We start from the raw sequence: 25,030 nt of genomic DNA on the forward strand, positions 1-25,030 counted from the left end.
CTGGAATCTGAGAGGAGCTACAAATTTCCTTCCACCCAGCGTTCCCCCAAGTCTCCCGATAAAAATGATACCTCACTTGTGTGGGTGGCCCAGGTGCCTGCAACATAATAAGGCCCAAAACCTGAAGGGATAGAAGGGATAGCACAGCAAGTTTATAAGGGCATATTCTTTTATACATCTTTAGACGGACTCTGCTTTGGGGACCCATATAAGTGAGGTGTCATTTTACTTGGGAGACTGAGGGGAAAACTGGGGAGTAGGAATTTTGTGCTGGAGCGGTGATCCTACTAAGAAAAATCAGGAAAATATGCTTTTTTATGCAAATTGTGAGGTTTACAGAGGAGTCTGGGTAAGAAAATGTTGGGGGAGCCACACAAGCCACACCTCCCTAGACTCCTTGGGGTGCCTAGTTTTAAAAAGTTTCTGGGTTTTGTAGGTTTCCCTACATGACGGCCGCACCCAGGACCAAAAACATAGGTGGGCCCTCCCCCCCAAACACAGGTATTTTTGGAATATATCACTTTGATGTGTGCACATACGTCCGTGATGTGCCAAACACTAAAATTGTGAAAAGAAACACACTTAGGTTATGTGAAGAAGACCCCTCACCCACCAACCAAGTTGGTGGCATGCTTCATCATCGGAGTCCCACCTGAGGCACCTAGCGTGTCTCAAGTGTGCTGCGATGCCTGATTACAGCGGAGCAGGTTTTGTCATTTGTACCACACATACTGGTTGGATTTGGCACGAGGGTGAGTGATGGTTCAGTAGATCAAATTTTATTAACAAGAGATTTCACAAAAGTGAAATGCACTGGTAATAACTGAAAGGCCAAAAAACTGAACCAATGACTCACAGCTCGTGAGCTGTAAAGCCACGACAAGGCACCAACCGCTTTACAGTCCATTCACACACCTTTCATACATGACATGCACTAGACCATTCACGCCGCCAGCCACGGGCCCAGCACATTACAAGACTCGCATCCACAGACAGCGCCAGTCAAGGGCCCATCACTTTCATACGCCCACATGCCTGATACAGCAATCACACCAGCTGATGAGTGTGTGGACTGGCGTTTGGCCGGCACTGCCAGCCAAGCGCCACCCCACCCACACCACCAGCCAAGCGCCACCCCACACACACTGCCAGCCCAGCACCACCCCACACACACCGCCAGCCAAGCGCCACCCCACACACACCGCCAGCCAAGCGCCACCCCACCCACGCCGCCAGCCAAGCGCCACTCTACACATGCCATCCCCTTTTTTTTGTTTTTAAACAACAAAGAAACCACTAATCATAAATTAGTACAAAACTACAAACACAAAAGCTCTAACTGAATACATGACTAATGCCAACCGTGAAACCGAACATATAAAAATATAAAACACCAGTTTACGCTCACGGAATTTCCCAATAATTCTTCTGTGTGTGGTAGCTCCTGAAACAGCCACCCACACACAGCCCAGGCTTTGAAGGACAATCAGGGCAGTACATCCTAGTCTCCTTCCTGATACCTCTTCGAGCACAGACTCTACATCTCTTAGCAGGACAGTTTTTTTTGGCCGTGGGAGGAATGTGCTCAGCAAAGTGACGATCTTTCAATCTAGCCACATCCTCCACCACTGCTTCTCTAGGAACTCTTGCCTGTTCCAGCACAACAAGGCTAGCTATGATAGACTCCTGAAATTTCACAAATGTCATCCTTGACTCTGGAGAACTATCCTTAAACACAACAAAAGCATTAAAAGTTGCCAAGTGGAACAAGTGAAGCGCTAATTTCTTATACCACACATAAGACTTACGAGCAGCAGCGTAAGGTTCTAACCTCTGATCTACTCTATCAACACCACCCATGTGCTTATTATAGTCTAAGATGCACACAGGTTTGCGCACTTCGGCAACCTGACCCCAAACAGCCACAGGTGAAGTACTCTCATCATGGATGGTGCTTAGCATGTATACATCCCTCTTGTCTACAAATTTCAGAGCTAGCAGCTCATCATTCCGCAAGGCACTGCACTGTCCCTTCTCAAGTTTTTTACAGACAAGCTCTTTTGGATAGCCTTTCCGATTAGAGCGGATTGTGCCACAAGCAACAGTGTCCACTCTGAACAACTCCTTGAACAACCGAACTCCAGTGTAGAAGTTATCTACATATAAATGGTGACCTTTGTTAAACAGTCGTCTACCAAGTTCCCACACAATTTTCTCACTAACTCCAAAAGTGGGAGGACAACCAGGGGGGTCAATATTGGAATCCCTACCAGTGTAGACCCGGAAATTATAAACATATCCTGTACTACTTTCTGACAGCATATACAATTTAATTCCATACCGTGCCCTCTTGCTAGGAATGTACTGCCTAAAAACCAAACGACCCTTGAACAGGACCAAAGATTCATCTACAGATATTTCTTTCCCTGGAACATAGATCTCTGAAAACCGATCTACCAAATGATCAAGGACAGGTCTAATCTTAAAAAGACGGTCAGAATCAGGATGATCTTGTGGCAAGGCTAAAGCATTATCTACAAAATGCAACATCCGAAGAAGAAGCTCATACCGGTTACGACTCATGATGGCAGGAAATATAGCAGTTGCCATCAAGGGACTAGTAGACCAATATGAAGACAGCGACGGCTTCCTTATCAGCCCCATCAAAAAAGTTAAACCCAAGAACTTTTTCAACTCTTCCAGATTTGTGGGAATCCACCGGCTAGCTCTAGAGTGTGGCCTAAGTCTGGCAGCGTTGTCCCTCAAAAACTGCTCTGCATACAAATTAGTCTGCTCAACAATCTCTTCCAAAAATATATCGTCCATAAACAACTCAAAAAAGTTGACGGGCAAAAAGTTTTCCGTATTAACTCGACACCCTGGAAAACCAGTAAACGCAGGCAACTGTGGCTGCTCCATGTTTGGTGCAACCCATGCGTCAGGTCTTCCAATGGGAAGCCTTTCAGCCGCTGGCTCCTGCACCATTGGCACATCACTGTCCTCCTCTAAAACAGGCCCTTCATCAGCACTGAGAGTGGCTTCATCATCAGATGATTCATCTCTGACAGAAAATTCACTTCCAGAATCCTGCACTTCCTCCTCTGCCTCAGATGCAGAGTCAGTCTCATATTCATGGTCAGAAGATGACTCAAAAAGCACACTAACAACCTGCTGAGTGGTCATCCTACGGCTGGCCATGATCCTTCCTACTAAAATTAACTGGACAAATACACCACCAACAACCATCACTGTGTAAGATAAGTAACAAAGTATAGGTTTATCACTAAGAATTATAAACTCAAAAACTATACTGCTCACTTGCCTGAAAAAGCTTGACTCACCAGCAACTACTCTGCACAGCCACAGCAATCACCAACGATATCCCACTAAAAAGAGAAAAAAAAAAGCAAATTAGACATAAGACAACACAATAATCATTGTGCATAACTCTAAGGACAATTTCACACACAATCCTGCATTCAGTACACCACCTACAAACATGTCATTCATGCATTGCAACAATACTCACTTGGAGTAAATTTATTTACTTACCTAAAACATGCAACTACGCAAACCGCAGGACAACTACTGCCAAAACTGCAACAAGCCACAGCAAAGTCAGCAAAAGCTTTGAACTAAAACAAAAAGGAGAAAAACTGTTATTATCATAAAAGCAAATACTTCGCCAGTTGACAAACACTCCGCCACTAACCATTTTTTCATTTTCCCCTGTGTCTAGTCTTCTCTGCTTGGGGGAAGATGGGCCTAAAAAAAAATAGGCCAATCTACCCCCAAGGGGAGGGGGCAGAAATCGCCCAGATTACATTGCACCCTTTGGGGGGGGGCGACCCTTGCCCGAGGGGCCACACCCCCACACAAAGCACACACACACACATAGTATCCCTGGCGCTATGGGGATTCTGCCCCCCTTGGGGACAGAAAGGCCTAAAAAATAGGCATATCTGCCCCCTAGGGGGGCAGAACTGCCCAAAAATACATGTGGGCCCCTGGGGGCGACCCTTGCCCAAGGGGCCGCCCCCCAACACAAAAAATAAAAACCAACAATAAAATCCCTGGTGTCTAGTGGCTTTCTGCCCCCCTTGGGGGCAGATCGGCGTAAAAATAGGGCCAATCTGCCCCCAAGGGGGGCAGAAACGACGATAAATACATTGCGCCCCCGGGGGGAGCGACCCTTGCCCAAGGGGCCACCCCCAACACAAAGCACACATACAAACATATCTTTCTGGCGCTATTGGGATTCTGCCCCCCTTGGGGGCAGAAAGGCCTAAAAAAAATAGGCCTCTCTGCCCCCAAGGGGGGCAGAACTGCCCAAAAATACATGTGGGCCCATGGGGTCGACCCTTGCCCGAGGGGCCACCCCCCAACACAAAAAATAAAAATCAACAATAAAATCCCTGGTGTCTAGTGGCTTTCTGCCCCCCTTGGGGGCAGATCGGCCTAAAAATAGGGCCAATCTGCCCCCAAGGGGGGCAGAAACGACAATAAATACATTGCGCCCCTGGGGGGAGCGACCCTTGCCCAAGGGGCCACTCCCCAACACAAAGCACACATACATACATACTATTTCTGGCGCTATTGGGATTCTGCCCCCCTTGGGGGCAGAAAGGCCTAAAAAAAATAGGCCTCTCTGCCCCCAAGGGGGGCAGAACTGCCCAAAAATACATGTGGGCCCATGGGGTCGACCCTTGCCCGAGGGGCCACCCCCCAACACAAAAAATACAAATCAACAATAAAATCCCTGGTGTCTAGTGGCTTTCTGCCCCCCTTGGGGGCAGATCGGCCTAAAAATAGGGCCAATCTGCCCCCAGGGGGGGCAGAAACGACGTAAAATACATTTGCCCCCAAAGGGGAGCGACCCTTGCCCAAGGGGCCGCCCCCCAACACAAAAAATACAAATCAACAATAAAATCCCTGGTGTCTAGTGGCTTTCTGCCCCCCTTGGGGGCAGATCGGCCTAAAAATAGGGCCAATCTGCCCCCAGGGGGCGGCAGAAACGACGTAAAATACATGTGCCCCCAAAGGGGAGCGACCCTTGCCCAAGGGGCCGCCCCCAACACAAAAAATACAAAGCAACAATAAAATCCCTGGTGTCTAGTGGCTTTCTGCCCCCCTTGGGGGCAGATCGGCCTAAAAATAGGGCCAATCTGCCCCCAGGGGGGGCAGAAACGACGTAAAATACATGTGCCCCCAAAGGGGAGCGACCCTTGCCCAAGGGGTCGCTCCCCTACACTAATAAGCACACACACACATACTGAAATCCCTGGTGTCTAGTGGGCATTCCTGCTGCCCGATCGCATACGATCGGGCAGCAGGAATGCTCAAAGAGACATCGAGGGAAAGGAAAACCCTTTCCTTTCCCTCGATGCCTCTCTGAGAGCACCCCCACCCCGCACGAAGGTGAAAAACTCACCTTCTCCCTTAGACGCGCTGGAAGCAAATGGATTCCCCTTTCAGCCCTGGCCTGGGGGTGTTGGGGGGTGGCCCTCGGGGGAAGCGCTAGCGCTTCCCCCGACTGCCAGTCCCAGGACGTAATGGTTACGTCCATGGCGCCACACGGGCGCTGCCATGGACGTAACCATTACGTCCGTGGCGGGGAAGGGGTTAATAAAAGTAAAGTTTGTGAACATTATACATATTCATCACTAGTGTAACTCTATGTAAACATTAAAATGTATGCATGTCATAAAAGCTTTGTGATGATTACTGGTGCAACTGTCATTAGGGTTATCTGTAATTTATCATGAACAACATTTACTTTCAGGTAGAAATGGATCAGCAAAATAGAGGATAGATGCTGCCCACAGAGGATAACCCCTTTCCCAATGTTGTTCCTTCATTGTTGGAGGACTTCAGTTCATTCTGCAGTGTATTCTGGGTTCTGGGCGTGGGGCTTTCTCTGGAGGTATACTCTGACTCAACCCGATTGGTTATACTTTTGAAACTGTGAGGTGCACTTGACATTGACTGACAGGTGGCATGTGCCGAACTACACCTCTGATTTATAAACTGAAACTGCCCAGAAGCTCACTGATCATTGTTTGGACTCAGGGCTTGCATGGACCCTGCTGCTCAGGGTAGAACCTCCTGGCTAGAACCAAGGCTGAGACCCTACTAAAGCTCTTCCTTCCATGTCGATGTCCAAAAGCTTTCCAGATATGGACTCTGCGACACCACGCCATTTCCGTACATATACCCTTGATACTGTAAATGATATGTTGCTTTTATTTGTATTGATGAGGTGTGCGTGAACATCTTGCTTTGCGAACCTGAATCACATAAAGAAGAGTTGCAAAGTATCATCTTTTGGCAGAAACATTTTAATCAATTGTTTAACCACAGTGCCCATAAAGGTTCATGACATTAACAGTATGTGAACCTTGCGCCTCGGAATCTATAATGCATTTCATTAGTGTCTTGTCTTTTCCACTCCAGTTGTGTTCTAAGCTTTGTAAAATTAATTACAAACATTGTACCGTGTGGTTAACCAGAGCTTTTGTTTCATTATTATGTAACACCTCAAATCTGCTTTAACTTTTTAGCGAGTCCCAGTAGTTTATTGCTTTCTTCATGATATTTCTAATTCTTTATATTATTATTGTGCTGCAGTGGTTGTCTTGTATTCTGTGCTTTACAGTGATTCATTACTGTTTACAGTGTAAAATAAAATATGTATGGGATAATATTACGAATTTCGTCAACATGCAATTTTGGCTGTACAGTTATACTTCATTGTTCTTGTGATAACCATGTTGCAGGGTCCCCAGTCTTGCGCCTCGTATGTGCCTTGAGCCTTGTGATGCTCACTCACATATACTCAAGAGGGTCAATGATGATTAATTGAGACCCACTTTCTGGTGTGCACTGAGTACATTGTGCAATGATTGCTATGGTCCCCAACCTTTCGTCCTTCAACAGAGCCCACTGGCAGCTGGAAAGATGGACTGACAACCTGTTTTCTTGAAAACCTAATAGTTAATTCCATTTGTTACTTTCCTTCTCCTCCCAATTTACTCTATTTATTTACATATTCAAAGCTGCCATAGATGCAGTGGAAAATGAACCACAGGCCAGGGAGCCAAATGAATTTACCATCAGCTAACTAGCATTCAACATTATTGATCTCTGGGGTGCAGCATTAATGGATAGCCTTCTGTGATTTTCCTCTGTAGCCTGCTTTTATTTTCCTGCATCGAAATTATTACACATGGTTATAAGCCATTTAACAATGATTTATTAAACATAATATGCATCATGTAGTGAAGCCATCAACTCTCCGGTGCACAGTGTTCTCTGTCGGCTTACTGCTTGCTGGGTGGGTCTAGCTTGTTTTTTTTCTTTCGAAAAAAAAATAATAACATTTGAAAACAGCATTCATCTTTTACACTATGAACACATAATTAATTAGCTTCTAAGAGGGTTGTGCTCCCATTTTGTTAAGCAATAAGTGAAATATACACAAGAGAAAATGCAGATCTCACCCAGATTTTAGCAACTTTCCAGAATCCGCAATGGCTACAGTATAATCACTTTTTTTTCTGATCAGTCAGACACTCTTGGAATTCTTCCATAAACATTACAGACCTTATCAAACCATTTTACTGACATATGTTATCTTCGTTTTAACCTGATTGAGGCCAAAGCACCCAACTTCCTTTCACAAATTTAGATATAAAACAAAAAATAATTTTGCCTGACTCGGTGAACAAGAGTCTGGTACCAGCTTAGTCTTTCAGCAGCATTCAGCAGCATTTTGCCGATATCTGTCCGATCTGTGTGCAGACATGTCTGATCGTCGATGTACTTCACAATATACTAGATTGGTACAGCTCTCCCGGCCAAGAATTTCTTAAAAAACAGTCTGGCTGGGTTTCTGCTGTTCCCTTCATGGCACAGAGAGGGTCGACTATGCACTCCTCCTGTACTCTCATGGCTGCCAGATTTGGCTTTTGGATTTGGCTTCCCTTTGAGTTCTTGCTGTCTTTCATTACTTGCTGCGCGACGACTATCTGGCAGCGGGCGCTCCCTCATGTCTCGCAGAAGAGTGGCATTGTTGAATTCTGCAGCATCCTCTCAAATCACTACTTTTGGCTGACTTTCGGTGAAGGTGGTGATTGTATTTTTCCCATACGTAAGTGCGTTTTATACCCTAGGTAGCTAAAGGAGACGCTGAAAACCTTAGACAAAGAGCGTCAACGTGCCCCGAAGCTCCTGCTGGCAGAAACCCAGCTGGCATCAAAGCCCGACATTTGATCCCAGTGCAATACCTAGATGTTTCCCCCGTAGTTTAGTCTGGATTCTGACGTTTGTAGGCAACCTCGAAGTACCACAAGACATACAATATAAGCATGTATGTAGACAATATTTCTACAACACAAACCTTGCCAAAAGGCAGCTTCATAACTTCACAGAGAACGTGGGATTACAATAAATTTGCACTGTTTGATTTTGTATCACTCATTTCATGACTTTACCAATGTTCAGTATGTTGGAGCAATTCAAGAGAAAGAAATGCATTTTTACAAAAACATTAAAAATGGTACCTTATAAACACATTGAGGCAGGGAAAATGTTGTTGAAAAAAGGGTTGGAACATGGCCAAGTAAATCAAGACCACGAGTGAGCCATCTTCTCAAAATGTCATGCTATGCCGTGAACCCATTGTTCCAGCAAATACACGACGGCGCTTACAATTCCTTAATTCAAATAGTTCGCTAAGGCGTTTACGAAACAGTGGGACCCACTCGAGGCAGCTCTGTGTAAACCACTTCAAACCCGGGCCTCGTCTCCTCAGCTCAGCTCCCGCCATTGTCTCTCTTGGGCAGGTCTTGGAACCGAGAGGGCTGGACAATGGCCAGCGTCGTGCGCGTGCCTTCGGCTATTCAAAGCGCCACTTCTACGCAAGCTGAATAGAAGGGAACGCCAACAAACGCACGAGGTGGATAATCCGCCCCATTCACTGAAAACCCCTAAAAAACAACGATAGGTCCACGGAATGCGGGTCCGCCTGTGTGAAACAATTCCAAGGTCTCTTGTTGAAATCCACCCACCTAACACTAATACTGTCAAGCACACAGAAAAATAAGAAAACGAGTGTGTCCGTGTGAGGAGACAATAGTAACCTTTCTGAAATAGTATGTTTTCTTTCAATTAGGTTTACTCCGGGTATGCGTGTAATCGTGACATCCCATTCATTTTCCAGAACCGGCTACGTGCAGTGCTATGTAGATTTTGTGATCTACGTTAACATATCCGTATGGCTGCGTACATTTTGTTGCAATGCTAACTTTCTTGCCTGGCACTCACCGGGGACAGAGAATTTGGTGAGTCTGATTCAGTCTATCGCTCTATGCTTTTCTGTGTACCGTCTTGTTGGCCCGTGGAGCCCGCCAAGCACTACATGTCCTAACAGTAACCAACGTAAGTAAAAGGAGGCTTGTTAGTGCCAGAGTGTGGGGCCTATGAAACACTTATTTCAATAGGAGTCGATGCAGAAGGGGCCTAATGGAGAGAGGTGTGATGGAGAGTAAACCCCATGAGTTGGACAATAGAATTAGGTGAAAAGGAAGGAATTGTGATGTTTTCTGGTTTATAATGGCTAAACAAACATCAATATTTTCATGAATCTATTTAACATCCGTGATTGTAGAGAAATACTATTCACCCAATTTAAACCTACAAGTTTGTAGCAGGCAGGTGCCCAAAGGGCATGAATTGCATGTAATTTCTTTACACCCATACCTCTCCTGAAAGATTACATTGCACCATTGTAAGAAAGTGCTTCAATCAACTTATGCAGTTGAATGAGCTAAGAATACATAGAACGAAGATCTCGTAATGGAAGATTACAAATATTTTGCATGTAACTGACTACTGTGCCCCACAAACCCCGTGGCTTTATGTTTGTAAATGATAAACAGCTCTTTGGAAGTACAATACTTTATATGAAGTTAATAAGGATACATTATCCTATATAATATCAAAAAGTAGTGTTATTCTATTTTGAATAATTACCTAGGTACCTTATATTTAAGAACAATATTGCAACATTTACAAAGACTTTGGCCCTGATTCACGATGGTAAAATTACACTTTTGTGTAAGTTTGTGTTTGCTTTAGTATTCTCAAACTAGGCGCGAGTTTAAATATACTAATAGTAATTTTACAAATGCAGAGAATCTGCACTCACGGTGCAGAGTCTTTGCAGTCATAAAATTACTATAAGTACAATTAAACTTGTAGTGTGAATACCACAAAAATAGTAAACTTACACACAAACTTGAATCAAGCTCACAGTTTTGTTTCTGGAAAGCACAGTTGGATGGTTGTTGAAATATAACTTGATTATTTTTCCACAAGTGGCATTTCATTGCTTTTTCTACTCGATTTTCAGCCGATTACGATTCCAGAGCAGCACCGGGGATTCCAGAGGTGGGTTGAAGTGCATGAAATGCATGACATTTTTGTAGCCCACTGCATCCTCGTGAGCAGTGGAGTGGAGCACAGCCCCACTGCAGGAAGGGCGTGTCATTGGATTCTCAACATCCAGTGAGCTAGGGAGATACTGAACAATGCACCCCCAGTTGGAGATTCAGTGTATCACTATATGTTGCTGAGCTGTAGGTCTTATAGAATAAGTGTTTACACAGACACAGGACTCTCAGAGCACTCTATATGGCCTTATCATGCAGTTGAAAGAGTTAAAGAAGTGATTCACAAAAGCATTTTTGAGTTAAGGAAATAATACTCCAGGAGTACTCTTTTATGTACACTTACATGCCTTTGTGAATCGCCCCAAACTGTCCTGCTTGCATTAGTAAAAGTACAAAGAGGAAACAGGCCTTTCTATTTGTACTAATTATAAATTAATATTATCTGAATATTCACATTTTAGATATTTTAGTAACAATTCACATAGGCATTTAAGAGTGCATAAAACAGTACTACAGAGTGAAACTAACAATGGCATTCCAGTCTGAAGCATTTATTACACTCTTTAAAGCTAGGGAAAGTATGGCAGCATTTCAAATGGCTGGCTTTTGTTTTTGGAAAGAGCAGATGCACACAAGCTACATGGAAACATGATTTGTTTTCTCTGAGTGGAGTGTGGACTGTAGCTCACTGCATTTTTACCTTTGAGTCTGGTCCATTCTCAGCAAAGAGTCGCATGGGAGAATCCACTGGTGAGTCAGGGCTCCTGAGGAGCTGGTTGATTAAGTGGAGCATTCCAGTTCTTGAATTTAAAGTGGCATGAGGGACTGGAGAGTTCTTTTATATGAGATGGCATGCTGGTGTCAATTAGGTCCTCTGAGTATCGTTTTGAGACTAAGCGCCACCTGCATGACCCATGGGTGGCACCTTGCAATCATAACTGTTTGCTTATGTCAGAGTCTACCAGTTAGGACTGCGTAGGTAATCAGGTATGGGTATTAAATTCAACTATTCATGTGTGTGTAAATTAACCATTGGCTATATAACAATGATATTAACGTCGTCTTAGCAATACGGACATTGACATTAAAAAGAAGGTCTGAACATACAGCTTGTGTTATTAAAAAAAAAGAAGAGTCTTTTGAGACGACGTAATACTTCGCATAGGATCCAAAAACCTATACATGTGTAATAGATCTATACATACAAGCCTTTGAAAGCTCTAATATAGAAACTCTAGTAGCAGTTTACGTAGTTAGGATAGAATTGTATAAGCAATGAGGGTATGGGATTGAAAGGCAGGAGATACAATGTGTTGGGATTGGATAGTATAGGCTGGGGTACATTAGGGTGGGATGGGGTTGAAATGGGATGAGATGTGTATGTGGTGTGATGTGATATAACAGGATAAGTTAGGAAACTATAGGATGGAATAGAATGGAACAGAATAGAAAGGAACTGGACTCAATGGTACAGGTTACGAGAGCAGAGGATAGGAGAGGAGGAAAGAGGAGAGGAGTTATTGGGATGGGATCACAATAGGGTAGAATGGGATGAAATGAGATTAGATGGAATAGAAATTGAAAGAGGTAACATATGTGCCCCCAGCACTTTAAAAATAGGCGTTGTGTTTAACTACCTCGACAAAAGTCATATTAATTTAACTTTGTGAAACCAGAGGCACTGAGATTCAAACCTGTGACTATTAGGTTTCTAGAAAGGCAGTTCACCCACTGCCGTACTTCAGTGCCTAATGTGGAGATGGCATAGGCCAATGCATCAAGGCGGACACCGTCTGCTTCTTTGGCACTCTCTAATTTAACTACAAATGGCAACTTTCCAAACAGGCGTTTATGCTCTCTCTAATTTTAGTACAGCTGGGTATGTTTTACCAGTCCTTGCTTCCTCATAAAATACGGCATATGAATACGTGGGGATAGGTGAATATGAATGTAGGCACACTGCCGAACGCTGACCCGTCTCTAATCCAAGCACTGGACACCGACGATCAGCAGGTGGATTAAGAGAGGAAGCATTCCTACTGCACAACTAGATTTCCTTTTACACTGCGTGGATAACGGTGTCGCTTGGGCCGTCAGTTAAAGCTAACAATAGAGCTGGGATATTTAGAGTTATTACATTATTTAAACGTCACAATAAGTTATTTGATACTAGTCTTGTGAACCATTTAACACCATTTTGCGCCAAATCCCAAACAAATGAAAGAGTTTCATTCATCAACACCACTTTGTAATGAAATAAAGAAGTCAAACTTTCACGTACACAAACGGGAAATAAAGATGTGTTTTCTCTGTCTCATTTCATATGCTTCAATTTTAAAGCGGTCAAAGTTCATTTAAATATCAGTGTTATTTGAGAACTGGTATAAGAGGAAGTTCGGGTTTTGTGGGCTTTCTAAAGCTGCAGGACAGATTTTTTCTCATATAGAATACAATATTTTCTATAAAAAAGACTTTACCTGCTTTATCTAATGAATATTGGGAAGAAGGAACATGGCATGCACATGACGATTATTGAACCATATTTATTCATGCTTTTTACCCAACGAAGATTATGCCAACGATTTCTGTCCAATTCTGTTTAAACAACAAATGCAAAGAAAGTGACACAAATTTAGGAACTCATGTGAGTAACAATAAAAATGAAAGCATTAGTGCAAAGTGTAGAATTATCTGTGTTGAAAGAAAAATGATTTAGTAACTTCAGGACAAGGCCCGTCTTCATTTTGCTATAAATATTTCACATTGTGATCATATTGGCTTATGTAATGAGAGGGCGAGAATATTGTGGGTGAAATCTTAGCACTTGATTTTATTACATCACCTACTAATGCATGAATGCATGGAGCATAAATGAAACAATGATGACAGATGCCAAATAACAACCGATACCAGACCTCTGCCGCAACAATCTCATAATGGCAGGGACAGGACGTACCGCTAAACCGCTACATTCCAATAATGGCAAGGATAATAACTTTGCCCCCACATTCAAATAACATTCCAGTAATAGTGGTATGGGTCTTCTGCACTCACATTCCTATAAAAGCAAAAAAGAGTCTCTTCCCCAAATAGCTATAGCAGCATCATACTCCCATAATGCTGAGGAATAGGATTTTCTCCCCACAATCCTATAAAGGCGAGGATTTGACCTCACTCTCGCACTGAAACAATGACGGAGCCTGGGCCTCCATCCTTACACTCCAATAAAGATGTGGGAATGACTCCTGTCTCCTACGCCCCTATATTAACAGGGATATAAATGTGGCCCCCGTATTCCTGTGAAGCTGGGCGTAGGACTTCTGTCCGACATTTTTAAATTAGCAGGGATAGGATCTCTTTTCCACAGGGATTAGACATTTTTTCCACATTCCTGTAATGACAATGATAGGATTTATGTCTCACATTTCAATAAAGGCATGCAAAGGATCTCGGTACCCACATTTCAGGTTTTCCCCTTTGTCTCTCCTTCTTTCAATTATGCCTTTGAACCCCCCAAAAAGGAGGAACTGTCTTACGTCATTGACATAGTTCTACCAGATGCATTATGCCCTCTGCCTCGCTACAGGCCTGACCTAGTGTTTAGGACCTTGAACGTTTCCTCTTCACATCATTATCAGGATTTCTCCCCTAGCAGGCCAATGCTGCCACTTACTCCTGAGTTTACCAGCAAAATATTGACGTTATCCCGAATGTGAAAGTATGGGAAGAAACAACTACCAGTGAGAAGAAACGCACATGAATTTAAAGTAAAGAAAATGTTCTAAATGCAGATACATTTCAGAAAAAAAACAGATGATGCCTGACACTTTCCAAAAATGCGAATCTTTTGAATTGTCTAAAAAGATAAATTAGCTCTTGGCACACTTCAAAGGCTGCTCATACCAGTGACTATGCTTGTAGAAAAAAAAACGTGTTCCAATTATCCTAAAGCAGTTACTTTCAATACAACAAACCAAAAATCTAGGTTTCACAAGGCGGATCAACATTGCATGTCAGTTGTAGGGAAATAGCCCCCTTAGAGCAGCTTGAGTTCAAGCTGGAGACCTTAGAACCATGAAAAATCCAACAGTCAGATCTGGACATGACATAACCGTTTGTAAACTCTTTATGTATTGTGAATTCATAGAAAGCCAACAAACCAACAATTCTACACAGACTTCAAGAATGAGTTTGCCTCAGGCACACCTTTGTACACCTTGGTACCAAGCTAATGTCTGATACTGATTCTCCAAAGCTTCATCCACAGTAGTGGAAAAGTACCTGAAAATTTGATCATATTTACCTCTGCCTTAGAACCAGGCACGTGTCCCAGACGTTGACTGGCGCAAGAGGATGACAAGTCTCAGAAGGATTTCCACAACTCTATCACATCAATCTCTTTTATTAGAGGATGCAATAAGTGTCTTTGATTTCCTTTTCGGCTTTGGTTAGTCAAATTGAACAAGTACCTCTTCTGCTTTTCAAAGGCTTTTTTTGAAATTATGCTAATTTGTTCACAGAATTGGAACTATCCTTCTTAAACTGGGCCACTTCTTTTTACAGGCCAATGATCCTCTCACCAGCCGCTCTACAGAGAGCCAAGGAAGGGTGCCTTTTGGACAGTGTTCAGTTTATGCCAGTGAGTGCAGGTGGTGGGTATGGCACCCACGTTTAAGGGCCTGTCAGGGATAGATATCCATTCAGCTACTCTGGATTTCCTGTGTGGGTTGCAGGCTTAGGGCTGCTTTCATAGCAGGGTTAGCGGCCATGTCCCAACCGAGCCCCAAAGGTCCCATTTCGGTTGCAATTTCCTTTATTATGTTTGGCTGGTCTGATTTTGGTTTCCAGTTCAGCTCTGGGGACGGTGACTATTTTTCATCATCAATCTTTGACCCAAAGTAAGAGAAAGGAAATCAGAAAAGGGAGAAAGAAAGAGGGGGAGAAAGATAGGAAAACAGTGACAAAGGGAGAAAGCAGGCATGAAAATGATCCTGATCAATCTGCAATAGTATATATATATATATATATGTATATATATATATATATATATATATATATCACACAGAGAAAGAGAGAGAGAGAGAGACAGATACACATTCCTATTTTTACAGGTATGATGGACCTATGTAAATCTGACCTATTTTAAAAAAAAAAAATGTAGTGAAATATTACTTTCTGAAAATAATCCCTGCCATTGTATTTAATTATTTTATACACTCTACATGTCTATATCTGAGGCACAGTCTGTTCATGAAGTTGTATACATGGATTACGCAATGAAAATCAAAAAATGCAATATTCCCTCAATGATTATATCACACAACAACAAATTCCCAATACACAGAAAAGACAGCAAATACTTTTTTTTTTATTATTCACCTTTTCTTTTTTTTCTCCTGCATGTTATAAATATTGAAAAACGACTTGTGTTTACAATATATAGTACACATATACATTACATATATACTTCTGTTCATTTGGCACAGCTTGTGTGCGGTAAATAGTGCTCTGAGCTTTTTTCCACATCTGAAGTAAAGCAGCTGTTTAGTGTGGCCTACTCCTCAAGCGGAAAATGAAAACACGACCGAAGCAAAAGTAAAAACACAACACGCACCAAGAAATAAAAAATATTAATGCAAAACAGATACACTTCATAAGTGAAGGCATGTACATTTCATTGTTTTAAAAATATAGAGTGTTAAACACGAGTGAACATTTCCCTAACAAACCTGTACACGAAAGTATAGAATGATACAAAATTCAATCACAAAATAGTATTTTAGAATTAAGGTCTCAACCCAGTTTAGTGACATAATTTAGTAAAATACTACTAGTCTCGATCAAATATTCAGAACATTAATAGCAACGTTTAGGCCATCAGTAATCAATCATTTCACTTTTAAAAAAATTGCATAGAATTTTAAATATATTTATATTTATATATATTTATATGTATATTGCTGCATTCTAGGTAATGCGTCTTCTAAAATCCCCCTATTCAAGATATTGTGAAGTAGATGCCTGAACATTAAATTCAGGGCAGAGCTGTAAGAGGATATATTTTAATTCAATGTCTTTCTGTATATTTAATGAAGCTCTCGCTGTTGTGAAAATACGTAATTCTACAAAGCTCGCACGCATGCATTGTCGCCTAATGATTGCACAATCAAAAAAAGACATTGACTCGGTACTGCGCGCGCTTCGGTATCCCGCCACATTGTGTAGGCCAAGGCTATTCAGCAAATCAAACGCGAACAAAAAGAGGCCTTCATTGAGCCAGCTGAACCACGGTGTTTACAGACAATATGAGGAAGGCGAATTACTCGTGAGAGGGGTCCTTACATTACAGCAGGGAGGGAACTATACTACAGGAGGTGAAATACGCGCCAGAGACCGCGGAAAGCAGAAGCACCTCAAATTGAGCCGTGCTAATTACTTCGCCAAATCGCATCTGCTTTATCTTAATTAGACACAGAGGCAAATGACCACTGTTTACTTTCATTTTCCTCATTAATTATGAAAAACTGCATTTAATTCGTCTTGCATGGAGAGAGACTGGCCACGCAGATGTAAGTCATAAGGAAAGTGGCTGTCTGTAGGCAACCGGAACATGGAGCCCTGTCCGAGGGGACCCCTGGCAGGCATTGCACAGTAATGCATGCCATAATTGTAATTTTTGCCGTAGTCCATGGCCTCTTCGTGCTTCAAGGAAAATATGCCATTATAGTTCATAGAAGGGGGGCTCAAGGGGCTTTCGAACTGTGGGCTGGAGCATTCTGGGGAAGTGCTCTCGTAGAAAGACTCATAGGCGCTGCAGTAATTGTAGGGTTTCATGGACTTGGCGTTATCAAGTGTTCCATGCCCTGTGGGAGTGCTGAGGTCAGGGCTGTGGTAGGGAGGGTATATGGTGGAATACGGAGACCTTGTATGATGGCCCGTGTCTCCACCTTGGCCCATCAGGAAACTCCGGGCATTCAGCTGTAGACAACCTGCCACCAAGTTTGTAGTTGGCTGGGAGAGACCTTTGCAAAGGTTTTGGACAAAGGTGAGCAGATCAGGTCTCTTGCCAATCCTCAGGATTTCAGAAAGAGCCCAAATATAGTTTTTGGCTAGTCTTAAAGTCTCTATTTTGGAAAGTTTTTGAGTTTTGGAATAACATGGTACCACCTTCCTTAAATTGTCCAAGGCATCATTTAGGCCATGCATTCTACCCCTCTCTCTGGCATTGGCTTCATGTCTCCTCATTTTAATCCTTTCCACTCTTATCTTGGTCATCTTCTTTTTTCTGGGCCCCCTCCTCCTGGGCAAGCCATTCTCATCTTCCTCCTCCTTGTCTTCTTCCTCGTCCTCTTGCTCACTTTCTTCCTCAGGAGATCGCCTGATGTTTTTCCCTCGTGCAACAATCTGCTTTGTGCAGCTTTCAGGTTTCTTCACCTGCTTCTGGTCTTCACTTTCACGGGGAAACTTTCGGCAGATCTGGGATTCTGGCAGAGCGACAGACTCATCAAATGGAAGAGTCAACATGACTGTTTAGGCTGAAATTACCTGAAAGAAGGGCCAAGAGAATGTTCAAAAAGGATTATATTAGCAGCATGTTTAGACCGAATATATATATCCAATAAGCAAATTATGATTGAAATAATGCTCCTTAAACTGACTGTCTATCCATCAGATTGCCTGCCTATCCATTCATCTACTGATCTATCAAACTAGCATCAAAGTTTCTATCTATCTATCTATCTAGTCATTCACTTATCAAGCACGTTATTGAACTACTTATATATCCATCCATCCACCCATTGAGCTATGAATTCATTTGTATACACACTAATATGAAAAAACACCTTATTGTGTGCCAAATAAACCAAACATACATGTGAAAACATAACTTATTTAATATTTTGGACATGTACATGGTGAAGAGATGCCCTTTCACCTGTGGTATTACAATATCTATTTACCTGGGTAGAGATTGGTTACAATATGGGCAGGCAACTCTTCCGGTTTTACCATGCCGCTGAACTTATTGCCATAGAGCAAGTTTTATACAACCACAGAGCACAATATGAGGCAGATTCACAAAGTCATTTTGGTATATGTAAAGTAATACTTCTGTAGTACTCATTTATGTACTTGCACATGCCTTTGTGAATTAGCCGCAAACGTATTCAGAGTGGGAATATTCTGAGAAAATTCATATACAATTAATACCATGTGCACCCTGAATATCAACCCCAGAATATCTATGAGGCACGGTATCAAGGACAAAATATCAGAAAAAATATATTGACAGGTAAGTCTAGATTTTCTATAGCTAACTCCACATACATGCACATATGCAGTACATATATCTTCAAGGTAGCTGGGGAGTTGAGAGTAGTAAACCTACACTTCCCTATATGCCCTTGCCTTTCGATATTTTGTCCCTCTATATTTATTTGGTATTTACGCTCTTGTAAGAGGATATTCTGTGGGTCGATATTCAGTAGGATATTCCATTACTAGAAACACAGCGGATTGTGCCTTCTTCAGACTTTCAATGATAGGGAGTTTGACATTTTGGTTCCAATTCACAAAGATACGTTCGAGTATGTGAAAGAGCACTATAGAAATATGACTTTCCACACTTGAAAATACTTTAACGTATCACCCCGTTGAAGGTATCTATAGAGAAGACTATAGATAGTCCCACACACACAATACCTACACACAGATATATACTCACCTGTAAATATACGTACATCTACGCACTGTAAAATAGTTTTCTATAAATGATTGTTTTTGCATGTATGTAGCCACTGAAATATATTTACACTTCTTGTTTTGAAATAATGCCGCAAGAGATAGAATACGAAATTTAAATAAAATGTCTGAGCATTAATTCCTATGGTCCGTGCTTTAATAATGTTCGTTAATTTAACTGCAAAACGAAATCACAGGCTTCACGCGGGAAGCCAGGAGGCAGAGCGCAAAGACGCGCTGACGCTGGACGCCGGCAGCGTGCGCTGATCTCCAGCCAAGGAAGCACAAGGCTGAGCGTGGCTTGGGGTTTAACGAATGCAGAATTTAATTTATCTAATTCCACAGGGGCTGGCGTGAAGAGCACGGAGATGAGAGGTAGCGGTACTCACGGATTCCTACAATATGACAGGCTAGCAGGTGGGCTTCTTCAGGAGTATGCCCGGTGCCCTTCTTTTGCAGTGCGAAGTTTAATTGTACAAAGTCACTGGTGTAGACATGCGAAATAAGTTAAAATCTTTAGGGGGCACCAGAAATGTAGGCTCCTTTACCTATATCGTGCAAATATATCACACACATGTAGTACAAAGCAATGTTCTGCACAGATAGCAGCTGTGGCATTCGCCTGGCATGCCATCCGTACGAAAAACGTAGAATGATCTTTTTTCCTACAGCATATAGGTGATTTCCCCAAATTAAATGAGTGTGAAAACGCTCCTTCTTTTTGTTATACATGAGCATTTGAAATCATATTTCATTCAGCATTTTGACAGGAAGCAACACCGCTCTCCCTCCAGTTTAAAACTAGCACTAACATTATTAAAATATAGCTTTTATTTAATAAATGCACTTGTAAAATACCAATATACGTTATTTTAGTTCGATTTCTCGCCTCGTTTTCCTTTCTTTTTTATTATTTTTCTTTTTTTTTTCGTCCTTTCTTTATTTCTTCCCTTCACCGTTCCTTCCTCTTGCTCTTTCTGCGGGACGGTAAAAGAGCTATCCTGTGATATACAACAGATCCTTAAGAATAGGCAATGGAACAGACCCCATTGTGCATCTTCAGTGACAAAAACAATCTGCTTCACTGCTGTACCTCTGCCATGTCCATTCACTGGCCTCGTTACATAATGCCAACGAGAGCCTGCCTTCCCATCAAAGGGAAGGAAGCTTTGGGCAAAGTTAGGCGCAGTCCCACGTCCACAGTGCACGCATGCATGCCCACCCTCACTCCCCACAAAAGCAATGCTACCCAGAAATATTCACATGCAAATACAGAACCGCTTGGCTACCACGTATAAACACACTTTTAAATATTTACCTTAGGGTTTTAATGTCTCTCAAAAATCAGTTTCCATTTTTTTCGTCCCTTTCCAAGTCTGCGTCTCGGAGTGTCGCGTCGTCTCCTGGAGTCTAGATCTGCTCGTAGCTGCACTATCGCATTGATCTCCAAAAAGTGACATTGATGCCAACTGCCAGAGCTGGTACCCATGCCATCTGCTAGTGACGTTGCAGGGCAGAGAGCGTCACGTGCTCCTCTCTCCTGGGACTCTCGTTCTGCACTGATCATCTGGCATCCCTGTAAGTGGGTACCAGCATTAATGTATCAACACAGAAGGTTAGACTGATAGAAGGGAAAAAAAGCAATCTCCACCAAGATCTCACGTAGCGGGGCTGCGTCTTAGCAGGGAGCGCTATTGCGAGGCAGGCGCTCCGAGGGGGCAGGGAAGCAGAACAGGATGCCACTGCGCAGGGAAGCATGCCTACAAGCACGAGTGCGCCTCGCAAAAATTAAAACAGGGATGTACATTTGTGGGGAAAAGTCAACCCCATGGCAGTGTTTGATATGAAAAAGCCGAAGTTACATGCAATAATATAAAAAAGGTCAAATTTCTAGTGTTTTGTAGATACTCATTTTGACATCGTTACCGTTAAACATTATTTTCATGCATTTCTTGGAAAGTGGTGCTTAAGGGCACTTGGTACACATTGTCTTTCCAATGTATTCTTAACCTCTATCAAAAGCACTTTATGCACCTATTTGATCAATATTCTCTAAGAATTACAATGCTTACCGGTGGGAAAGCTTGGCGTTAGAGATGAGCGATTCTAAGTGTAAGTTTGAAAAAAGTATTAACATTAGTATTAATATATGTATATTTAATTATTTCATTAAAATATATACCTTCGTCTACACGCGCACACCCTGATTAATTCTGCAATTATTCGCATAAAAAGTAACACATTTTCTGGGGATGTTATTTTTAAATTGGTTTAACAGCTTCCAGTAGGAGCTGCTTTTTCATTCCATTCCATACAGGGCTCTGGGAACATTTCCTTCTCAGCTTTTTGTCTGTCTGTCTCACCTCTCGCTCTATCACGCTCTTTCTCACTCCCCTCCTCCTGCCCCCTCCTTTCCCTAGTAATTTGCCTTCAGCGCATCCCATGGCATGTGCCCTCTCCAGCCTGGTTTTTATGCTTCCATCTGCTCCCCTGTGCTTTCTATTTTGCCGTTGCCTTTTGTTTGCCTCCCTGTTTTAACTGTATAATCCACCACCCTCTTTTATTTTCATCATCTGCTTTTTGTCAACCCATTCACATCCCACAGGAAAGTGTGTTAACTAAAGATGAAACGGCATTGCAATGTATGCGGGGCCCTAGGAGAGCAGTTCAGTGAAAGGTACCAATCACCAGCTATGGCAGAGCACACCACAGCACCATTGTTACTCCCAGGGAGATTGCGCCGCCCCCACAGCAGGTAACTGTTTCTTGCGTACTTTGTTTATTGTACACATTGCATTTCAGTACCTTCTCCAATTAACTGCAATTTTTTTAATTTCCTAAATAATATAGTAGCAGATACTGGCCATATAAATTTTTTCGCAGCACAATATTTTATTTTTGCTTCGAATTGCCCCTCCCTGTTCTTTGCGAAAGATGGTCGAAACCGTTGCACTGCAAAGGGTATTTTCACCAAAAAAGTTGAAACCCACCTAGTTCCTGAGACAGGAATTGAATTGCAACGTCTTGGGAAGATCAGACAATGCGAGGATGGACTGCGTTTTTTTGGTCCAATGGGCCATGGTGGGACAAAAAAAAAGTAACAGCCCCCACCCTTGTGCTTTTAAGATGGGCTATCTGATAGTGTTGACTCAGTACTGGATGGAGGTCTGCATGAGGCAGTAGAGCTATACCCTAACATTGAATTACCAATGTGTCGCTAGTGTGCACGAAGGTCAATTCACCAAAAGGCCAGCGGTAGAGGTAACATCGCACGCCACGTTACTTTCACCCACACATGCATGTTTACACATACACACACATTTACACATACACTCGTTCTCACATAACCACACTCTCACCTGCAAGTGCGCACACAGCATACATTTAAAATAATCTTTTACTTACCTCGGCTGCCAGGAAGGGTCATATTCCAGCAAACTGTAATTTATTCTTTATTACACTAATTGTGAATAGTCACAAGTGTAATAAAGAATAGACCACAGCAAGCGAAGTGGGACTGCCCCAGTGTGCCTGGGGCTGATTTTACTACCTTTGAGGCCAGGGATCGCAAAGGCAGCACCAGGGGTCGCAAAGGGCAAGCCAGATGTCGCAGCTGCAACCCCTGGCGATCTCTAAATTACGTCCACGGTCATATGATCCGTGTCATTTAAACAATCACTTTGGGACGGCAACACAGGGCAAGCAGCAGTGCTGGGACCACAGTCTGCGTCTTCCCACTCCTATCACTGCACACGCACACTGTCATTTTTGCAGTTTGCCATCAGCATCCAGTAACCATTCGATGCTTTTCAAGAGCAAAAATGTTTGCATGGCATTCGTATATCCTACTGCAATTCAAAGGTGGGGACACCCCCTTTCCCGGAACCCCTCTGTCCCTTGCCAACCAAGGCTTGCATTGTGATCCATACTTTTGAAGATGAACCGAGAATAATACGCACTGCAAACAAAGGTTTTGCAATATTGTAGTCAGTTATGTTGACCTTGCATGCGAAGTTTTTTGTGCCTTAGAAAGTAATGCATACCACAAAACACACATCACTGGGACACACGGGCACTTATTGCTGCCATTCAAAGTAGCATGTTTTAGGTGGTGTCGTCTCTGATAAGGACGGATCTTCATAGTGCCCGATCAACCTCACAGTTTGAGTGATCCACACAGAGACCCTGAAATGTGTTTTGCGGTGCTTGTCCCCTGCAGCTCGTTTCTTGCGACTCGAAGAGAGACTTAAGTGACGAAAACAGCCGAGCTTAATTTCAAGGTGGGCGCTATAAAATATTTCCAACTGATCCCAATATATATTTGTTATTCTAAAGTATTGACGTTTTACAATTTGTTTTACTACTTTTTGAACGGAATCTGCTGAAGAAGAGAAACATAACATCTTGGTTAATTTTATACAGAGAGAAAAAAGACGTTGGCAGCGTGTTCTCTCAAAGGGCTTTTGATAAGGAGAGATCTACTAAAAGTGTCTGTTACAGGTGTAGACTCTCTTTCCCTAACACTGTATTGTAACCAAGTGCCCAACCGCGGATTGTTAAGATTTAATAGAAAGTTGTGCTACAGAAAATTCCTATCCCGGGCTGTGGAGTGACTCTGTAAAGTGTTGATGCATACACCTGCTGTAGAGTGACTCTGTAAAGTGTTGATGCAGACAGCTGCTGTAGAGAGACTGTAAAGTTTTGATGCAGACAGCTGCTGTAGAGTGACTCTGCAAAGTTTTGATGCAGACAGCTGCTGTAGACTGACTCTGGAAAGTTTTGATGCAGACAGCTGCTGTATAGTGACTCTGCAAAGTTTTGATGCAGACAGCTGCTGTAGACTGACTCTGCAAAGTTTTGATGCAGACAGCTGCTGTAGAGTGACTCTGCAAAGTTTTGATGCAGACAGCTGCTGTAGAGAGACTCTGTAAAGTTTGATGCAGACAGCTGCTGTAGAGTGACTCTGCAAAGTTTTGATGCAGACAGCTGCTGTAGACTGACTCTGCAAAGTTTTGATGCAGACAGCTGCTGTATAGTGACTCTGCAAAGTTTTGATACAGACAGCTGCTGTAGAGTGGCTCTGTAAAGTTGCGCTGCAGGTGCTTTTAAAAACCCGTAGTGTAACTTTTGATGACGCAGAAAAAGAAGGTCCGACATACAGGGAGTGCAGAATTATTAGGCAAATGAGTATTTTGACCACATCATCCTCTTTATGCATGTTGTCTTACTCCAAGCTGTATAGGCTCGAAAGCCTACTACCAATTAAGCATATTAGGTGATGTGCATCTCTGTAATGAGAAGGGGTGTGGTCTAATGACATCAACACCCTATATCAGGTGTGCATAATTATTAGGCAACTTCCTTTCCTTTGGCAAAATGGGTCAAAAGAAGGACTTGACAGGCTCAGAAAAGTCAAAAATACTGAGATATCTTGCAGAGGGATGCAGCACTCTTAAAATTGCAAAGCTTCTGAAGCGTGATCATCGAACAATCAAGCGTTTTATTCAAAATAGTCAACAGGGTCGCAAGAAGCGTGTGGAAAAACCAAGGCGCAAAATAACTGCCCATGAACTGAGAAAAGTCAAGCGTGCAGCTGCCACGATGCCACTTGCCACCAGTTTGGCCATATTTCAGAGCTGCAACATCACTGGAGTGCCCAAAAGCACAAGGTGTGCAATACTCAGAGACATGGCCAAGGTAAGAAAGGCTGAAAGACGACCACCACTGAACAAGACACACAAGCTGAAACGTCAAGACTGGGCCAATAAATATCTCAAGACTGATTTTTCTAAGGTTTTATGGACTGATGAAATGAGAGTGAGTCTTGATGGGCCAGA

At 42.7% G+C, this 25,030-nt stretch overlaps 1 protein-coding gene across 1 annotated transcript; it reads right to left on the reverse strand.

The window, feature by feature from the left end:
• Positions 1-15,799: 15,799 nt before the first annotated feature.
• NEUROD6 (neuronal differentiation 6) lies at positions 15,800-20,648 on the reverse strand. The gene is made up of 2 exons (XM_069215164.1): positions 20,512-20,648; positions 15,800-17,996 (listed from the first exon to the last, which is right to left on the reverse strand). Exon 2 carries the CDS (start codon positions 17,973-17,975, stop codon positions 16,962-16,964), a length of 1,014 nt encoding a protein of 337 aa, XP_069071265.1. The 5' UTR covers positions 17,976-17,996; positions 20,512-20,648; the 3' UTR covers positions 15,800-16,961.
• Positions 20,649-25,030: the final 4,382 nt, after the last annotated feature.

Source organism: Pleurodeles waltl, chromosome 2_1, assembly GCF_031143425.1.
Source record: "Pleurodeles waltl isolate 20211129_DDA chromosome 2_1, aPleWal1.hap1.20221129, whole genome shotgun sequence".
NCBI lineage: Eukaryota > Metazoa > Chordata > Amphibia > Caudata > Salamandridae > Pleurodeles > Pleurodeles waltl.

Coding starts and splice junctions, on each gene's coding strand:
- NEUROD6 (XM_069215164.1), bottom strand. CDS start 17,975: ATGTTGACTCTTCCATTTGATGAGTCTGTCGCTCTGCCAGAATCCCAG.